Source organism: Heteronotia binoei, chromosome 10 (assembly GCF_032191835.1).
Source record: "Heteronotia binoei isolate CCM8104 ecotype False Entrance Well chromosome 10, APGP_CSIRO_Hbin_v1, whole genome shotgun sequence".
In the NCBI taxonomy this organism is placed as follows: domain Eukaryota; kingdom Metazoa; phylum Chordata; class Lepidosauria; order Squamata; family Gekkonidae; genus Heteronotia; species Heteronotia binoei.
Genome location: NC_083232.1, coordinates 92,119,137 through 92,140,220, shown reverse-complemented (window position 1 = coordinate 92,140,220; position 21,084 = coordinate 92,119,137). Strand labels below are relative to the sequence as shown.

General features: G+C 43.2%; 1 protein-coding gene across 1 annotated transcript in view; it reads right to left on the bottom strand.

Annotated features, from left to right (window-relative positions):
- ABCA13 (ATP binding cassette subfamily A member 13) overlaps positions 1-21,084 on the bottom strand; it is a 388,752-nt gene that overhangs the window by 210,167 nt on the left and 157,501 nt on the right. Inside the window, exons 30-33 of the mRNA XM_060247734.1 lie at positions 18,345-18,414; positions 16,979-17,113; positions 10,790-10,927; positions 8,313-8,499 (exon numbers count right to left, since the gene is read on the bottom strand). Coding sequence (XP_060103717.1) covers positions 8,313-8,499; positions 10,790-10,927; positions 16,979-17,113; positions 18,345-18,414 — 530 coding nt within the window. The remainder of the gene's footprint in view (positions 1-8,312; positions 8,500-10,789; positions 10,928-16,978; positions 17,114-18,344; positions 18,415-21,084) is intronic.

Genomic DNA, 21,084 nt, shown 5'->3' with positions numbered 1-21,084 from the left:
GTTGACTGTGAGAGCTGCAAATCTGTGACGATGGGGCTTTTTCACCAAAACCGCAAGTAGACAAAACAATACATTCCTTTCCACTTTTTAGCACTGTCCTTTAAATTTACAAAGTTCAAATTTCGCCCCTTCTCCCCTTCTTCCAAGCTTTCTGAATCTCTATTTCGCACCTTCTGATTTTATTTTGTTTAACTTTAAATAGTCCCGGAATGAAGATAGTCATCAGTACCTTTTTCTGCAGTTATCCAGATCCAACACCGGTCTTGTATAGCTTTAGATGTTTAGCAGTCTCAAAGAAGGTTAGGATCCTGTCGAGCTTATGTCAAATAAATGACTCTGGAAACTTCTTCAGATGATGAATATACAACTCGTCTCCAGAGACCCCTCAAAGCCTCAAAGGAGCCCCCCCCCCAGGACTCCCTTTAGCCAAGGTAAATCTCCTCAGAGTTTCCTGTGCATATCTTGGACTGATCGCTGACTGAGAAAAGTAGGCAGTAGGCATTAAAGTGCCCTCCACAACCCCAAACAGAAGCCCCAGCCTGCTCCCCTTCTGAGAAGCAATTCAGCTCAGCAATTTCCAACCCCGGAAGTCCTCAGAAATCCAATATTCCTAAGCACACATTTCTTGAGATGGCAGCAGCCCAGCTTCTTTGACTTAGGAAAAACATTTCATTCCTTCAATGTCTACTCTTTCCAAAGCTCCTTAGCTCCAGGTATTTAAAGGGTTAGATCAGTGGCTTCATTCCCATTAACTAGCAGAAATGTTAATCAAGCAGAATAAATCTAGTATTCAGCTCATTCTTATTAGTAATTTATGTACCTTGGGAGATGTCGCGGAGAGGGAGAGAAAATACTTTTTTAAATATTTCATTAATACAAAAATAAGAAAGGATATTAACTTTTTAATGAAACTGCTTTTTAAAAAAAAAATGTGTCTAGAAGGGATTTTCATCTTGCTTATAGCTTCTCACTTTCCCCTTCATTAGATATCCCCCAAGTACAAAGCCTGTAAGTCTAAGAAATTAAGAGACCTGCTCACCGCAGCTGTACATGAAGAAGGGAAAAACAGTCTCCCAAAAAATGAATAATTTCAAATTTCTCATCCCTGGCTCTTTTGACCGAGAAAGACCTGTTTTATTTCGCTTCAGCCTTTTGCAAAGTGAACCAGTGATTACTTTCTATTTCCTTACACACTATTTTCACCATAAAACATGTACTATTTGTGCATCAAAATAAATCAGCCATATGCTGCACGCCTACTAGATGTCTATTATACACAAATTGGATGTAAAAAGCACAGAGGGCGCATCCACAGAGCAAGCAAATCTACAAAGGGAAAAAGAAAAGAAAAGTGGAGAACTGAGGGTGTTAGCAAAAAATGTACATGTATATAAAAAGTAAATAAAACAGGAAGTCTTTTCTATTTCCAAGAAAAAGAAATTTCCTTTGCAAGGAATGGACAAGGTCCAAGAGGAGACAAACCACCAGTCTGAACAGCAAAGGGACCCTGTTTCTGAATATCATGGCAGAGCCAAAAACCTGAGAGCAAATGCTTCCATCTGGAATAAAAAAGGTAAAGGTAGTCCCCTGTGCAAGCACCAGTGCTTTCCAACTCTGGGGTGACGTCTTTCACAGCAGACTTTTTACGGGGTGGTTTGCCATTGCCTTCCCCAGTCCTCTACACTTTCCCACCAGCAAGCTGGGTCCTCATTTTACCGACCCCGGAAGGATGGAAGGCTGAGTCAACTTGAGCCAGCAACCTGAAATCAGCTTCCACTGGGATCGAACTCAGGTTGTGAGCAGAGAGTTCAGACTGCAGTACTGCAGCTTTACCACTCTGTGCCACGGGGTTCTTTCCATCTGGAATAGGGGTGGCCAAATTTGTTAGCATAACAGCCACATAGAAAAAATGTCAGATGTTTGAGAGCCACAAGACATGAACATCCAATGTTTGAGAGCAGCCAGGAGGGAGGCGGGGAAGGAAGGAAGGAGGGAGGGAGGAGAAGTGGAAAGAAAGCAACTTTAACTTAAAAGGCATTCTCCAAGCTGCCAGCTGGCTTGGCTTGAAGACAAAGGCCTTCTCCAAGCTGGCCAATGGGATGGTGGGGGCTTCAAGAGCCACATAATATGTGTGAAAGAGCCACATGTGGTTCCTGAATCACATTTTGGCCACCCTTGGTCTGGAAGGTCTTGTTCACCAAGAGCAGGAGAGATCTGAACAGTGCAATGTTGGAAGGTCCAAATTCCTTGGGACACTCAGCTTAGCTATGATGCTCACTGCATGACTGTGGGCTAATCCTCCTCCTCATTGGCTGGAGTTGTGGTTAGGGTAAAAAAGGATAACTCATGCAGCTGTCTTATACCAAGTCAGGGCCCTGGTCTATGAAGGCCAGCATTGTCTACTTTGAATGACTCTCCAGGGTCTTTTCCACCACCTGGGACCAGATCCTTTCCAAGAAGATGCTGAGTATCAGGGGTGGAATTCTAGCAGGAGCTTCTTTGCATATTAAGCCACACCCTCTTGATGTAACCAATCCTCCAAGAGCTTATAAAAAGCCTTGTAAGCTGTTGGAGGATTGGCTGTATCAGGGGTGTGTGGCCTAATATGCAAAGGAGCTCCTGCTAGAATTCCACCCCTGCTGAGAATTGAACTTGGCTGGAACCTTTTTAATACGCAAAGCAGATGCCTTGCACTACAGCCCCTTCCCCACACTTGAGGCCACTGGAGGAATGTGAGGGATATCAAATTTCCTGCACGCTGGCTCTCCCTTATTTTGGAGAAGAAAACTCTATATTGCTTACCACCATGGCCTCACTCACCAAGAACAGAAGGGACCCCAATGGCCTTGCATTGGGGAAAGCCAAGGGTCATTTCATAGAAAAAGAGTTGCTGGAGCTCAATAGCACAATTCATTTGCATATGTCACACACCCCTGACATCATGGAAGGTGCACTGAACAACTCAGCATCAACCTTAAAATGCTTCTTTTTTATGTTTTAAAGTTTTATTGATTTTCCAAAATAGAAAAGGGGAAAGGGAAATGGGAAATGGCGATTAAAGTTATCATTAACGATATTTTGTAATCCAGTCTGCATGTTGAGAAATCTTTCAGATAAAATGCCGCTGCTATATTGTTATTCATTTTACACCATATCTTTGTCAAGTCTCTGTAAAACCTTGGTCAAGTCTGTACTGTACTTTGGTTCAAGCAAGGAGCCTTCTGGGTAAAGCCTTTCTGTATTTCAATGCTGCTAGCTAAACCTTTCCTTAACCCCCTCCTTTTCCTTTGTTATGTAGCCTTGCTTTGAAATGGGAATATGGGAAGCTATAATCTGTGCCTTCTCAGGCTGGGCATCGGGGGAGGTTGGAGCCAAGAGACGCTCAAGGCCAAAGTCGGCCTGAGAAAGAAATTGTAACATCAATGTGTGAATGTGCCCTGCATAGAGCCCCTCCCCTAAGAATCCCTTTGAAGTGTACCTTATATGATGGCATTGTACTGTATGATCTTTAGTCTTTCAATTTGAATCTATCCAAGTACATCCTTATCAATAAACTAGCAACTTTGTTTCAACAACGACTCATTATTGAATTTGGAGACTTGACAATCTTTCTGATCAATATATAAAAAAAGACATTATTAAGATCGTAAATCATTACATAGATTATCTATCTAACCATATTGCATTACCTTTCCACATTTTAATGTACATCATAGTAGATAAAACAAACAAACAAAAACAAAGAATAAGAGTTCACACCAGTATGATTTAAGTGTCTAACCACATGTATAGCTTCTCCCAGTATTCTTTGCTTCTTCCTTGGATTTACCAGCCAACAACTGGGATAGATAGTCTGTCTCTACCGTTTCCAAGATTTTCCCCATCAAGTCTATTCTCTTGGGGATTTCCTGAAGTTTCCATTTCTGTGCCAAAAGGATTCTAGCTGCTGTATTAATATGCGCTATTAAATGTCTCATCTCTTTTGTATAACTACTGGGAAATAAGTTCAAAAAAATAGTTCTGGCTTGAATGAAATCTGTGTCTTCAAAATTTTCTGTAGAAGTTTGTGAACTATCTTCCAATATTTTCCCACCACATCACAGGTCCACCACATATGGTAAAACGACCCCACATGCGTCAAACATTTCCAACATTTATTGGACATAGAATACATTTCAGACAATTTCTGGGGAGCCACATACCACCTATAAAACATTTTATACAGATTCTCTTTGAAAGCCACTGATTTAGTTTAATATTAGATTTCCATAGTGTCTCCCATTCGTCTAACATAATATTGTGTCCCACATTCTTGGCCCATTGAACCATGCAATTCTTTACAATCTCATCTTGCATTTTCATCTGCAATAGATATGAATACAGTTTTGAGATCAATTTCTTTTAAGGACCCAAAATTTTTTTATCGAATGGGTATTGTTCCATATTAACACCCATTGTCTTGTCTTTGGCATATCTAGATTCTATTTGTAATCTCGTCCACCAACCTATTCTAATATTAGTATCCTCTAGCTCTTCCTTTGTTTTCAGATGATTATCCTTCTTCAGCAATTCCTTATACCTATAAGTCTGGTTTGGTTGTAAAAGATTTGGTGGAGTAAATGCCTCCACTGGGAATACCAATTTTGGAATTTTCTGATAAATTCTTGGTTTTATCCAAGTCCAAGTATGATACAAAGATTTCCGGAACCAATGATTCTTGAAAGAAGAATGTCCTTCTAGTTTCTGGTACCAGAGAAACGCATGCCACCCCAGTGTGAGGTCATGTCCTTCTAGTAATAACTGTCTCCTGTCATTCAACAAAGCCCAATCTCTCACCCATGACAACGCTGAGGCTCTATAATATAATTGCCAGTCCGGGAGACCTAGACCAGCTCTTAATTTGGAATCTTGTAGTGTTTTCAGTTTGATTCTTGGGTTTTTTCTTTCTCCAAATAAATGCAGATACCAATTTGTTCAGTTCTTGAAAGAATGCATTGGTTAACAGCACCTGTATCACTTGGAATAGAAATAGTAGTCTTGGTAGGATATTCATTTTTATCGTGGCTATTCTTCCCATTATATATTTAAGTCTTGCCATTTTTCCAGATCTTTTTTAATTTCTTCAAGGTTTGTCATAATTGTCTGTCTTTAGATTGCTGCATTTGTTTGAGATATGTATGCCCAAGTATTTCACTTTTTTCTCATAAGAGAAACCTGATTTTTCTGCAAAAGATTGATTAGTTCTGTTGTCATATTTTTAGTCAAAAATTTAGTCTTAGCATAATTTATCTTTAAGCCAGTCCAGTTGCCAAATTGATTAATTTTGCTTGTCAGAAAGTCAATTGAATCTAGTGGTTGCTCTAGTATAAAGACCAGGTCGTCTGCAAATGCCCTCAGTTTATACTGTTCACCCTTGATCGACACATCTTTAATATTCGGCTCTTCTCTTATTTGGTTATTTAATATTTCCAAACTTAAAGTAAAAAGTAGTGGTGAAAATGGGCATCCTTGCCTTGTACCTTTCTGCATAGGGATTGATTTTGATAATTCACCATTCACCCTCACCATAGCTGTTTGAGAGGAATATATTGACTGTATTGTCCTTAAAAAGTTCTCACCACAGTCCATTTCCTTCAAGTGTTGTATTGTAAATTGCCACTGGACACAGTCAAAATGCCTTCTCTGAATCCAAGCATATTAATGTCAGTTGTCAGTTGTTTCTCTGGAAGATTCTCATAGTATTTAATTATATTACAGATTGTTCTCACATTGTCTTTGAGATATCTTCTAGGTAGAAATCTTGATGTATGATGACTGACAAAACTTTTTTTTAAACGTTGTGCCAATATTGAGGCAAAAATTTTGTAATCCACATTCAGAAGAGAGATTTGTCTGAAATTTTTTATATCTTTTAAGTCAGTACCCTCTTTTGGGATCAGATATTATTGCTTGTTGCCAGAAGTTTGGAATTTCTGCTTCTTTTTTAATCATTTCCATTAGGTGTTTAAATGGAATTGATAAACAATCTTCAGAGCTTTATAGTATTCAGAGGGAGGCCATCTGGTCCTGGGGATTTAGCATTCTTTTAGGCCACTATTGCCTCACCCAATTCTCTCATCGTTATTGGTTCGTTCAAAATTTTCGTTGATCTTCTGTAAGTTTATTCAAGTTATTCTTTTAAAGATATTCTTCTAAATCTTCATCTCTAATTTGCTTGGTTTCATATAGCTTTTTATAAAATTGTTCCACAATTTGACCTATCTCCTGCCTTTGAAACTTTTCTTTGTTGTTTTCATCTCTCAGCACTGTTATTCTTTTAGAACTTTCCTTTCTCAGTTTATATGCCAGCCATCTTCCCGGTTTGTTGGCTGATTCAAAGTAATTTTGCCTAGCAAATCTTAACTTTTTCTCCACTTCATCTACCAGCAATAGATTAAGTTGGTGTTGTATTTTTTTAATCCTTTCTTGAAACACTTGCTTAATAGGTTGAGCCTTTAAATTCTTCTCAGCTTTTTCTACTTGGGTCATAGGTTTTTGAAAATGTTCGGCTTTCTCTTTTCTTTTCTTGGCATTATATCTAATTGCAAGCCCTCTGAAATATGCTTTAGCTGTTTTCCAAACCACTTGAATCTTCACATCTTGGGTTATATTCTGTTTAAAAAATATTTCCATCTCTGTTTTAGTCTCTTGAAGGAAGTTTTTATCTTTTAAGATTTGTGCATTTAACCTCCAGGAACTTTTCACTCGGGGTCCCCATAAATTTTATAGTTATTGGGTTGTGATCTGATATCACTTTTGATTGGATTTCAGCTTCAAGTAGATCTTTAATCAAATCTGTGGACATCCAGCACTTATCAATTCTTGACCAGGATTGATGACTAGCAGAATAGTATGTGAAGTCTCTCGATTTTGGATATCTTGTTCGCCATGCATCCCGATCCACAACTTTGAGCCGCCTGCCTGCTCAGACCCTCCCAGGGTGCCAGACTTGAGCCCCCCAAGCCTGGGGGACTCCTCCATCGTCCGATTAGGGAGCAATCCTCGGGAGCTAGCGGGGATCGCTCGCTATCTTGGGTCGCCGAAACCGGAAGTCTTAAAGTGCTTCTTGAATTAGAATTGTCATAATAAAACCTGACTCCCATCATATTTTTAAAATGACTTTCTCCTATGTGGCCACAGTGGCACGAGGAAGATTTCCATCTCTCATATGTTTTGGTTGTTTTCCCATTTTTGTGGGGGGAAATATTAGAGAGTTTGTCAAATGTTAGAGTTCAGCAAAATTCTCACAAGGGGTTTAAGTGACGGAGCCCAGAAGCAAGTATTTTTTTGTTGGGAGGGAGGGGGTAAGAAAGAAAGAGCACAATGAAATTTAGAGCTTCTGGAGTTCCACTCCTGTGAGCTCCTGCCCAAAATGAGGCCTGGCGAGAGCAGATGCAAAACTCTGATTAACCATGAGAATCATTCCATCATTTTGAGTGAATCATCAGCATCTGATCCTAGCCCACAGGGCTTTTCTGAGGGTAAAACCAGGGCTTTTTTTGTGGGAAAAGCCCAGCAGGAACTCATTTGCATATTAGGCCACACCCCCTGACATCAACAGTGTTTCACATAGGGCTTCTTTTGTGGGAAAAGGCCAGCAGGAACTCTTTTGCATATTAGGCCACACCCCCTGACGTCAGCAGTGCTTCACACAGGGCTTCTTTTGTGGGAAAAGGCCAGCAGGAACTCTTTTGCATATTAGGCCACACCCCCTGACATCAACAGTGTTTCACACAGGGCTTCTTTTGTGGGAAAAGCCCAGCAGGAACACATTTGCATATTAGGCCACATCCCCTGACATCAACAGTGTTTCACACAGGGCTTCTTTGTGGGAAAAGCCCAGCAGGAACTCTTTTGCATATTAGGCCACACCCCCTGACATCAACAGTGTTTCACACAGGGCTTCTTTTGTGGGAAAAGCCCAGCAGGAACTCATTTGCATATTAGGCCACACACCCCGACATCGACAGTGTTTCACACAGGGCTTCTTTTGTGGGAAAAGCCCAGCAGGAATGCATTTGCATATTAGGCCACATCCCCTGACACCAAGACAACCGGAACTGTGTTCCTGTGCATTCCTGCTCAAAAAAAAGTCCTGGGTAAAACCCTATGCTTGATGCCCCAATCACTTTTGAAGAATGGTGAGGCAAAATTCTGATAAACTAACAAATCCGAAAGAAGAAGAGCCTTGTTTGCCAACAGACTAATCACACCAAAAAAAAAAAGTAGAAGAAGCATTTTGCAGCGCACTGCCATTATTAGTTTTGCCTTACATGACGGTTGTCTTTCCAGCTCCATTCGGACCCAGTAGAGCAGTGATGTGTCCTTTATAGAAAGCCAGACTGAGATCTTTCACAGCAGTCTTGTTGCTTTCGGTGTACTCCTTGGTCAGTGACTTCAGTAGAACTCCTATTGGGTTTTCTTCCTCACCACCTTTTTCCAGCTCTTGGGGAAGGGACCCTGGGAACAGCAAAAATAGAAAAGAGCTGGACAAACAAGATGTTATCTACGTGGACTCAAGGGAAGACTTTGGCTGTTCCTACCCGGCTCATTGGATCCATACGGACTGAGCTTGGAGACTTGGGAGCAATGGGCTGCAGGATCCAAATCCCTACAGCCCCGGACCAATCACAAGGCCCCACTGGTTCGAATGACCCAATAACGTGCTTGCGCGGGAAGCCAGAGATGTATATAAGTTTGGCCCCATTGGCCCAGTCTTGTAGTGGAGCCATTCACTATGCTCCTCTTAATAGTGATCCTGAGACTCATCAGTGCCTAGAACCCACAATACAATACAAAAAGAGATGGTACCTTATCATGCTGGACATAAAGACCAATGTGAAGGGCTATAAAGACCATGGCTGAGCGGGTGAAGTATCAGCAGCAGCAGCTGGAGCTGGGAGAGCTGAGCAGGGCTCAGGGCACTGCAGCAACAAAAGCAGCAGGCAGGAGGGAGGGAAGTGGAGGAGCAGGAGGTCAAAGAAGCCACATGGGATGTGCCGGGGAGAGGGGGGGATGGATGGGGCCACTGGCCACAAAGTCCTGGAGTGGGGGAGAGGGAGGTGGAAGGTGCAGTCCCTTCTTCACGCCAAAGTTTTAGGGTTGGGTGCCTCGACATGGCCACATTCAGAGCCTCCAGCTTTTGTTCCCTTCCCCAGAAAGCTTCTGAGAAGCTGCAAGCCCTGCAGTGGATGGGAAAGGGCGCCCCCTGACTTTTTAAAAAGCCCCCCAACTTTTAAAATCCTGCCTGCGGCCCTGCAACAGAGCTACACACATTTGAGTCCACCGGAGTGAAGGGGCTCGAAGGAGTGTAACTCCGTTTAGGGCTTCCCTGTTAATAACCTTCCAGAAATCATCTTTGTCTTCCTTCTGCATAATGCAGAGCCGGTATATAAAGCAAGGGCCTTCTGCTCTCGCTGTCACTTCCGCAGTAAAGAACTTTATTGCCTTCTGCCAGAAGAGTTTATTAGTTTTATTTATAATATTGATAAATGACACCGTCTATCTGAAGACACGCCGGGCGATACAGAAACTTGGGAGTCGACATATCCCAAGCGATAAAGCAACGCTGGAGGAAAGGGGGGCTATAGAAGAGGAACCAATTGTTTCAGGAAATGGTATTCTTCTGCATCAGAGTCCGACTCGACCAGCGGAGTTGTCATTTAACATGCAGATTTTTTTTACATGCAGGGACAGATCTCGGGAGGCTTTTGAATGCCGCCGTGTGCGAGTGAAGCAATAACAACATAAAAGGCTCCAGATAGATGGTTGTCACCCCTGACCTCCCGTATAAATGAGGGAGCCATTTCAAGGAAAATTGAGTTTAAACTTATTACACAGAAATCATATCACATGAGAGCGGAGGTGAGCAGCATGTGTTTCTTTGTCCGCAGATGTTTTAATGAAAATATATATATAGGGAGACTGGCTTATGCTTTGGGGGGGAGAATCTAATTCTAAGCAGAGGAACATACAGGGAACAGGTAAGAAACCTAATACAGAAACAAGAAAATGAGAAAATTGGTTGTTGGAAATGGAGCATCGGGAGAGCAACTCCTCCAACAGAGAGTTATTAAAATGTGAGTCCGAGAAAGAGAATCAAAGAGGACAAACGTTCTTACAATAAGAAAGAGAAGGCATTTTACAGCATAGCAAATGTTATGAAGCCACACCAAACTGTTCTGGATTGCTCAGATCACGCCGGATTCTGGTATAGGCGTGTGCTTAAGAATCCCTGCTGCCGTACACCAATCACAGGCCCCGTGCTGGCTTGAATGATCCAATAGCGTGCTTGCGCAGGAACCCGGAGTTGCATGTAGTTGGCCCCATTGGCCCAGTCTTGAAGTGCAGCCTACCAAAATGCTGTATCTAATAAAGAGCTGATGTTTTACTACCACCTCGCCTCTTCCAGGCGTTGAACCCACTATATTATAGTTTTCTTGGGAGACTTTTTATGGGGTGATTTGCCACTGCCTTCCCCAGTCATCTACACTTTACCCCCAAGCAAGCTGGGTAGTAATTTTACCGACCTCGGAAGGATGGAAGGCTGAGTCAACCTTGAGTCAGTTACCTGTACTTAGTCAGACATAATTATATATATTGCATTGAAAAGATCAACAGTGGTGTTTAAGGTAACGCAACCGTATGATTCTTAAAAATAATATCAAGCTATGAATGCAGAGGAAGAGGCCGTCAAAAATGAGTACATCGTACAGCAAAAGAAAGGAATACTAAAGAATGTTGCACATACCTATTCGCCGGAAGCTTTCATTCACAAAAAACAGAGCAGGATTAAGGGAAGGTTGCTTCTTAGTTCTGACACCGCACATGTTCTTCCAATAAGTTAGAGTAAAGGGAAAATACCACGGCTTTCTCAACCCGAACCTTCCTAAAAGTCAGATACAAGAATGGAATCAAATATGAGGGGGTCTGGAGACCAAGTCCTGTGAAGAAAGGTTGAAAGAGCTGGGCATGTTTAGTCTGGCGAGGAGGCGGCTGATATGATCACCATCTTTAAGTACATGAAGCGCTGTCCTATAGAAGATGGTGTGGAATCGTTTTCTGTGGCCCCAGAAAGTAGAACCAGAACCAACAGGTTGAAATTAAATCAATAGAGTTTCCGACTCAACATCACGAAGAACTTCCTGACCATTAGGGTTTGTAGAATCTTTCGGAATCAAGTGCCATGTTCTACTGGAGAAAGTTTTCCTTCCAGACGTTTCGTTCTCAGCTGCGGAGAACATCCTCAGTGGCGTTGCAGCCGGAGCAGGCGTTCAGACCTTCTTGGCTGCTGTGCAAAACTTTCTCCAGTAGAACACGGCACTTGATCCCGAAAGATTCTACAAACCCTAATTATGTTAGCAGCCGTGGAAACCTGAAATCTTTGATAACTTCCTGACCGTTAGAGCGATTCCTCAGTGGAACAGGCTTCCTCGGGAGGTGGTGAGCTCTCCTTCCTTGGAGGTTTTGAAACAGAGGCTAGATGGCCATCTGACCGCAATGAGGATCCTGTCAATTTAGGGGGAGTTGTTTGTAAGTTTAGAGCGGTTCCTCAGTGAAACAGGCTTCCTCGGGAGGTGGTGGGCTCTCCTTCCTTGGAGGTTTTTAAACAGGGGCTAGATGGCCATCTGACAGCAATGAGGATCCTGTGAATTTAGGGGGAGGTGTTTGTGAGTTTCCTGCATTGTGCAGGGGGTTGGACAAGATGACCCTGGAGGTCCCTTCCAACTCTATGATTCTATGATTCTTTGCTTATGTTTCCAGATAAATATAAGGGGCATATATTATCTTTGCCCTGACCTGAATGGTCTAAGCTAGCCTGATCTCATCAGATCTCAGAAGCTAAGAAGGGTCAGCCAGAATTAGCATTGGGATGGAAGACCACCAAGGAAGTCCAGGGTTGCCATGAAATCCCAGGGAATGACAAACTGCCTCTGTTCATCTCTTACTTTGAAAACCCCATAAGGGGTCTCCTTGGCACCTTGGCACCGTCCACCACCATATTCAGGGCTTTGTTTGAAGCAGGAACTCCTTTGCATATTAGGCCACACACCCCTGATATAGTCAATCCTTCAAGAGCTTACAGGGCTCTTAGTGCAGGGCTCTTAGTCTTAGCACTGTAAGCTCCAGGAGGATTGGCTACATCACGGGGTGTGGCCTAATATGCAAAGGAGTTCCTGCTACAAAAAAACCCCTGACCATATTATTCATAATAATATATAGCAGGAGTGGCCAACGGTAGCTCTCCAGATGTTTTTTGCCTAAAACTCCCATCAGCCCCAGCCAGCTTGGCCAATGGCTAGGGCTGATGGAAGTTGTAGGCAAAAAACATCTGGAGAGCTATCGTTGGCCACCCCTGATATATAGCTCTTACCCCTCCTGTCCTCCATCAGAATTCATTTGAGAGGGGGCTCTCCCATAACAAAGTAGCAAGAGATTGTGAAGGCAGGAAAATAAGACATAGACCAGGAGTGTCAAACTCATGTGTTATGAGGGCCGGATCTGACATAAATGAGACCTTGTTGGGCCGGGCCACGTGCATCATAAAATGTAATGCCAGGTAATGGAGATAAAATGTAATGCCAGTTCCTCCCCAAGAGATGAGCCTCAGCCAATAGGGAAAATAGAAGCTGTGCTCCGTAGCTTCCGTTCAATTGAGAAATCCTGGCAAAGCAAACTGTGACACAGAAAGAAGCAAGAGAGAGATAGAAGGAAGAAGACTTGCTCATGGGCCTGATAGAAGCTCTCCGGGGGCCTAATCCGGCCCCCAGGCCACATGTTTGACACCCCTGAAACAAACTATCAAACATCTCACTAATTTGTCTCCAACACATGCCCCAACATAATTCTAATTGTGGATAAAAAAAAATCACACTCGAATGTGGATGTACGAATGCACACGGGAATACGTGTTCTTTTCTGAGCAATACACTACAACAGTGTTTCCCATTTGCAGGGTCACAACCCAGTACTGGGCCACGGAAGCCTCAATACTGGGTCACAAGAAAAGTCAAAGCTAGCCCCACCCTCAGCAAAGCATGAGCTCTGCTTTCCTTCCTTCCTTTTCCTTCTCTCTATTGTGCAGAGAAAAGCTGGGCTTGAAGACTGACACAGGCTGCAAAGCCTGAGCCCCATTTTGCTTCCTTCCATCCCCCAATGTCCCTGTGTTGCGCAGAGAGGAGCTGGGCTGCCTCTCTTTCCTTCTTCCTCCCTCCCAGTGTTTGAAAAAAAAGCCAGATTCCATTAGCACTTCAGATCCATGAAGTGTTCTTCAAGGTATGAGTTTTCATGTGCCTTGCAGTATGCTCTTTTGGGGAGATTTCCTCAGGAGGCCTGGGCAGCAAAGAAAGGGGGGATGTTTTTTTCAGCCGGGAGGGGTGGGGAGTGGGCATTTCAGTAGCTGTTTTTTTGTTGTTGTTGTTTTTTTTACCAAACAACCACTTGGCAGAATTGTTGCTGGCTGGGGTCATCTGATGGTAAGTAAGGCTTTTTTCCCCTTTGTCCCTCCTTCTTTCTTTTTCGATCTGCAAGGGATGCTCTGTCAGTATTCTTGGTGCTGGGGGTGGGGGGAAGCAACAGCAGGAGGGCTTCTAGTGCCCTGGCCCCACTGGTGGACATTCTGCTGCTTTTGGGGCACTATATGAGAGAAATTTGGACTGGATGGTCCACTGGCCTGATCCAACATGGCTTCTCTTATGTTCTTTCTTTCCATGTCTTTCCTTTCCTTTCCTTTCCTTCCATTTCATTCTTTCCCTTTCTTTCTTTCTTTCCTTCCTTCCATTTTTACTGGATGACACTTTTCTGTTCATCATACTGTTTTTGAAGACATAGGAGCTTTGCCAATGAAAAGTTGGCATCCCCAGTTGTAGCCAGCAGACTTTTCTATGAAATTTCTGTGTGAGTGAGTGAGAGTGAGAGCTGTGGGGGCAGAAAGAGATTGTTGGAGATTACTGCTGTATATCTCAACAGCACTGGAAGTGATGGTACTATGAACTTGGCACCATTTTACTGGTCCTGCTTTTATCAGCTTTCTGACACCAAAATTAAGTTCCTCCTATAGATATCAAAAAGGATGAAAGAAGTTCACTGGCTAAATATCTGCACAACCAGTTGCTTTTAAAGGCATAGGAAACATAGCCATTAAAAAGCTGCAAGCCCCTCATAAATATCCTTTTTTGGGATAACTGCAGAAAAGCTTGTATGAACTTCATATAACTTGAAATTAATTCACTAATTGAAGCACAATTTTCTGTTACCTTTCACAGCAATTTCCCAAGGAAATGTATGAAAAATAGCTGTCTAAAGATTTTCTTGAAACCAAGCAAGCTTGGTTGTAGCTTGAGGCAGGGTTCCAGTAGTAGTAGAAGAAGAATTGCAGATTTATACTCCACCCTTCTCTCTGAATCAGAGTCTCAGAGCGGTTTGCAATCTTCTATATCTTCTCCCCCCCCCCCACAACAGACACCCTGTGATGTAGGAGGGGGCTGAGAAGGCTCTCACAACAGCTGCCCTTTCAAGGACAACTCCTATGAGTGCTATGGCTGACCCAAGGCTATTCCAGCAGGTGCAAGTGGAGAGTGGGGAATTAAACCCAGTTCTCCCAGACAAGAGGAACAACATATGAACATATGAAGCTGCCTTATACTGAATCAGACCCTTGGTCCATCAAAGTCAGTATTGTCTTCTCAGACTGGCAGCGGCTCTCCAGGGTCTCAAGCTGAGGTTTTTCACACCTATTTGCCTGGACTCTTTTTTGGAGATGCCAGGGATTGAACCTGGGACCTTCTGCTTCCCAAGCAGATGCTCTACCACTGAGCCACCGTCCCTCCCCCAGGAAGGGGTGTATAGGTGGTGCAGGCAATTGAACATGGGCATTAGGAGTGCTTGCAAGCTTGAGAAGAACACACAAACAGATAGGTGCATGCAGGTGTGGGGGTGGAAAGAGAGGACCCTGGGAATGTATAAAAAGTTGCAGACCACCCACTTTCCACCCCCATTTTGACTCAGCATGAGTTTCAGAGATATTTTTCTGAAAATGAAGTCACTTCAGAAGAAGAGGCAGGTTTGGGGGAGTGCCCTGGAAATGACATCACAGGAAGAGGTGGAGTTTTGGTTTAGTGTGCCCTGGAAGTGACACCACAGGAAATGACACAATTCCCTGTCTCCCAGCTTCACCCCCAAAGTCTCCTAGCTCCACCCCTGAATTTTAGTGGGCCTCAAAGGAGAAGTGTAAAAATATCCGGGCCATATGGGGGGGGGGGGAGTTTGGGAAACCCTGCAGTAGAGGAAGATGCAAGAAGCCATACAACATCATCTGTAAGTTATGTCACACGTCAAAATTAGGGAGAGAGGGAAGCAGAGTTGTGACAATGGGTTGATTGGCCATTGGTTGAAATGTGGTAGAGAGAGAAAAGAACTGGTGAAATGGCCCTTGCTAATAGAACATACTTGCTGGATCAAAAGAATGTGTGAAAGCCTACTTATGTCAGTAGAAAAGTCTAAGAAGCCATACTGCAGAACAGAAGAACAAATCTTTTATGGAGTCAGTTTGGCGTAATGGTTAAGTGCATGGACTCTTATCTGGGAGAACCAGGTTTGATTCCTCACTCCTCCACTTGCAGCTGCTGGAATGGGTCAGCAATAGCTCTCATAGGAGTTGTCCTTGTGAGATAACTCTCATAGGAGTTGTCTCATAGGAGTTGTCCTTGTGAGAGCTCTCTCAACCCCACCCACCTCACAGGGTGCCTGTTGTGGGCGGGGGGGGGGGGGAGGGAGGTAAAAGGAGATTGTGACCGCTCTGAGATTGAGATTCAGAGTATAGGGCAGGATATAAATCCAATATCATCATCATCTTCAATCTACAGTGATAGATTTCTCGTACACCATTTGGGTTCAGAGACAGATGCTCTGTTCATGTTATATATGCCACTGACCTCCCTTATATTAATGCTATGGCACACTGCAGCCCTTCAATTTAACACATTTATGCTTTTTGGGACCTAATTCTTTCCCAGGTAGAACAGATCACAGGGGATCCATCTAGACTAGATAATATACCTGAAATAGTTCTTTTAGAATATTGGCCTGCCCTTCAGCTAGATAAAATAGATTCTGAAAGGCTGGCGATGCTGTTAGCAGCTGCTAAACGTTTACTTGCAGCAAAGTGGAAGGACTCTTCGACACCTACAATTGAACAACAGACCAATAAATTATGGGATCTTTATATAATGGGAAGAATCAGTAATACATCAATTCCCATTGAGTTTGGTGGACAAAAGAAATTTACTACACTGTGGTCTCCTATTGTTGAATATTTGTCTGCTGCCAAAATATGCCCCTCTAATCCTTATTTGCATCAAATGTGTTATCTGTAATAGACCTCGGTATACAAAATGTTTTACATCTTTGGACGACTGTAAGTTTTGAGTATGCAGATGGTTTGTTATATTTATTTATTTTATTGGATTTATATCCCACCCTCCCCGCCGAAGCAGGCTCACAACGATAAAAAATATTTACAGATATTAAACATTAATGAAAACCTTAAGCAATATAACAATTAAAACTGAATAATGATTTGTACTGTAAAAAATAATTGGTATTTAAAAAAAAAAAAATTCAACCCATTTTCATATGGCCCAACTTTCAAATGCAAGTAGTTGCAGAATATCATAATGGAGCCAATGGGCAGACGAATAATGCAATCCTAAAGTTATGCTCTTCTAAGTCCACTGAAATCAATGGGCTTAAAACAGTACAGCACTGCTTAGGATGATGTTGCTAATGCTTTTGGTACTTCACATACAACATATCAAGAACTGAAGTAATGTTCTCGCCCCAACCTTAAATCAGTTACAGAAAAATGGAAGGAACACCCAGGTACTTAGCCAGATACTAAGAAAAAGGAGGGATAAGAGAACGGGTGACTCTCTAGTCTTACCAGGAATAATATTGCTGAAATACCATCCAATTATAAAATAGATGACGGAGTCAAGGAGAATCATCCAACAAGCCCATCCAAAAGTCATGGGTCCTCCTTTGGCCAAGGGCTGATAAATATTGTTCCATTGAATTCCTAAGAACAAGAAAAGGTAAGAGGAATGAACGTTTTGTTAACAGCACCTTTCCCATCACTTTAGGTCCTCGCTACTGATTGGCTGTTTCACATTGAGGGGCCAGACACACTCAGATCCATCATAGTCGTTCAATATACAAGAAGGTAACCAACCCAAGGTCATAGCAGAGTGGGGCACTTGGACCTGGATCTCCCAGTTCCCACTCTGACGTTCTAGCCATTACAACTCAGTGGTTCTTGGTTGGAAGGGAGAAGTGAAACCATAATGATACATTTGAAGCCAGACCTCTTCAATACTTCAGGTTTCCAGCCAAGTCCTGGCAAGCAGTAGGAGTGTGGTAGGAGTAGTAGTATTTTATTATAACAGTCATAGACCAGGTAAAACAACATAAGGGTATATATATACAACTAAAGGTAAGAATACAAGTCTGTCAGAAGGTATACACTTAAAATATACATCCAAGTTATAATCAATACAGTTCTATATTATTATAATAGTAAAAAAAAAATCTTGTATAGCAGCAGGAGTATTTGACTCATGACATGACTTCCGGTTGAGTGCCATAAAGATCGGGGGAATTCCTAGTGTCCCATGACATCCCCTCAGAAATGACATTGCAGCAATGTTTCTTTCTGCTCCCCATTTTTGCTCCCACTGGAGTGAAGAGGTCCGGCAGGGTTTGGAGCCCAAGAACCAGAGATTGCCCGCCATTCCTAGGCAAAAGGCATCTCTCTGAATACTAAAAATAAACTATAATGTTCCCCCCAAAACATAGAGATTAGGAACATTCCTAGAGCATAGCAGCACACTCTCCTCCCCTATGCCCTGACCCCCCCCCCCCGCCTCAAATTCTCCTAGGATTGCCCAGATGCAGGCCTGACATCCCAACCCCAACCCCAAACAGATTCAATCAGGGCTTTTGGGGTAGAAAAAGCCCAGCAGGAACTCATTTGCATATTAGGCCACACCCTCAACGCCACCATTGTTTCACACAGGGCTTTTTAATAGAACAAGCCCAGTGGGAACTTATTTGCATATTAGGCCACACCCCCAACATCGCCATTGTTTCACACAGGGCTTTTTAAAAATAGAACAAGCCCAGTGGGAACTTATTTGCATATTAGGCCACACCCCTTGACGCCAAGCCAGCCAGAATTGCATTCCAGTGCGTACCTGCTCCAAAAAAGCCCTGGATTCAACTAAGATTACTTTTGTAACAAACAATCATACCTAGTTCATGTCCTTCAAGTAAAGTAAGGAGAAACACTCCTTGCCCAAAGGCAGTTGTCGAAAGAAAGCACTGCAAAAGAAATGGGGAAATCGTCGGAACTAATGCAATGCGGTAAAATGCAACGAACCCCAAATGAATGGCCGCACCTTCCAACAGGGGGAGAAATACAAATCAGACAAATAACAGATTTCCCAGTTGCTCCAGTCCAGCCCTGCCTACCGTGTGGAACCTGTGCTTTTTGACAGAAATATTCTTGCCAGAATGAAACATCGCGGGGGGTAGCCAATCGATTCCTGAAAGAGTTGCAACCTTAAAGAGAGAAATATAAATCCATCGCATTTTACGGCTGTATAATGCATAACATCGGAGAAGTGTATAGAGTAATTTATTTTCTCACATGGGGCTGGCCTAAGGGACACCTGAACTCCAAGCTGGGCGAAGTATGCCGGTGCTAAGCGACTTCTCATTATTTCACAAGGAAATCAAAACAAGGCCACCGCGGGATCGAGAGGTAGCAAAATGCCGAAGAATACAATGTTCAGCTGTAGAATTCAGCAGGGAGGATATAATTTAAGCACAGAGATGGGAGAGGAGAGCCAGGCAGTCGGCACAGAGAGAACCAAACCATTTTTAAGAAAGTTTTTTTTTTTTTTTTAAAGGAGAACCCTGTACAAATATAAGACATACGCCAAGTGGGACACATACCTTTGCAAGCACGACGGCTATGGATTTTTTTTTTTAAAAGTACATTGACATCCATAACACGGTCTTCAAAAAATGAATCCCATAGCCAGTTCTAGTTCTCAAAACCTACTACGAATCCCTGGACCAAGAGAGGCCAGATTGAAGGCAACTAGGGAGCAGGCCTTCTCCACAATGGCCCCCAAATGATGGAACCTACTACCAGAGGAGGTGCGAGCCCTGCGAGCCCTAAATCAATTTCGCAGGGCTTGCAAAACCACCCTCTGTCAACTCGCATTTAAGATGGCACCCGGAGATGACACCTAGCCATCCTATACACATTCTGAACTGTGGCGCTTTAATTTATATTTGATAAATTTTAATTGTTAATTAACTTAATCTGAATTGTATCTAACTATTTTAATTGTTTTTAATGTATTGATGGATTTTAGTGTAATCATGGTGTAAACCATGTCATGTGAGCCGCCCTGAGCCCGCTTCGGCGGGGGAGGGCGGGATATAAGAATAAATTTATTATTATTATTATTATTATTATTATTATTATTATTATTATTATTATTATTATTATTATTATTATTGTTGTTGTTGTTGTTGTTGTTGTTGTTGTTGTTTTTGGGGGGAATATACCAGGCACACATCCCACTGGTGAGAACAGATGGGGCCCTTATGCAACTCCTACTGGTTTCAGTAGAGCTTCTGCAGAAGCCTTTCCTATATGGTATTACTCCAATTTACTTTCTCGCAGGGGTCATTTTGTAGAAAAACAGGTGGCGGAGCTCATTAGCATATGTTGCTGCCCCTCCAGCCAAAAAGCAACCCAACACAAGAAAGGAGAGCCCCGGGCGAGCGAGACCTGCTTAGGCTGGCTAGAGATCCAGCCAGCCCAAGCAGGCCTCGCTCACCTGGGGCTCTCCTGGCTGCCACCTCCCAATCAAAAGGCCAGCAAGAAGAAGTGGAGAAAGGGTGGCGCGGGCTTCTCCAGGGGTTAATTAGGGCTGCTGTGACAAAGCCTCTGGTGGCTGGCTGGCTGCCCGCTCTCCTAATCCGGGGACTGTTATGCAGCTGCATCTACTATTCCATGGACAAGGTAGGTGGGGAGAAGGAGGGGGAACCATCAGAAAGGTTCATGAGCTGTGCTCCTGTGAGCTCCTGCTGAATCTGAGGCCTGCTTTTTCGAATCCGGTAAGTTTCAGATTCTCTCATACATACCGCTATTTTGAGACAGCAAACATTGTGTGTTCTCAGTGAATACGTCTTTCTCCCTCTCTCCCGCTATCTGGCATCTTCAAAACAAAGCTCCCGACATATCGTCAGTTTCTTTCTTTATAATTTACTGTTTGCTCCCCTCCTCTGAACTTCCTCCTTGCTGTATTCTGTGTATTTATCTCTTCATTTCTTCATTTAAATATTTGTTTTTCTGGGCTTGGAATGGAGCAAGATGCTGCTCTTCACTTGTCTGCATGCCCGGCACATGGGAGTAGGCGAGGCATGCCACCTCGGGCACCACCTCACCTACGGGGTGCCAAGGGGAAAGCAGACAGGCTGTGCAGGTTCTCTGAGTCTGTCTTCCCTTATGAGGGAAACCAAGCTCAGAGAACATCCCCCCTAGAGTTGCAAAGTCTGACTCAAGAAATATCTGGGGACTTTGGGGGTGGAGCCAGGAGGCGTTGGGGGCAGAGCCAGGAGCAAGAGTGTGAAAAGCATGATTGAAATCAAAAAGGAGCTCTGGACATTACATTTAAAGGGGCTGTGTTCTTTTTAATTGCCTTCCTTCCATAGGAAATAATGGAGGATAGCAGCACCTTGTTTGGCGGCTCATAGAATTGGACCCCCTGGTCCAATCTTTTTGAAACTTGGGTAGTGCTTTGGGGAGAGGCACTGGATGCTATGCAAAAATTATGGTGCCTCTACATCAAAAAAACAGCCCCTCTGGAACCCCAGATACTCACAGATCAATTATCTATTATACCCTATAGGAATCGATCTCCATAGGGAATAATGGAGTGTCCAGCAAACATTCCCCCCCTCCCCGCTTTC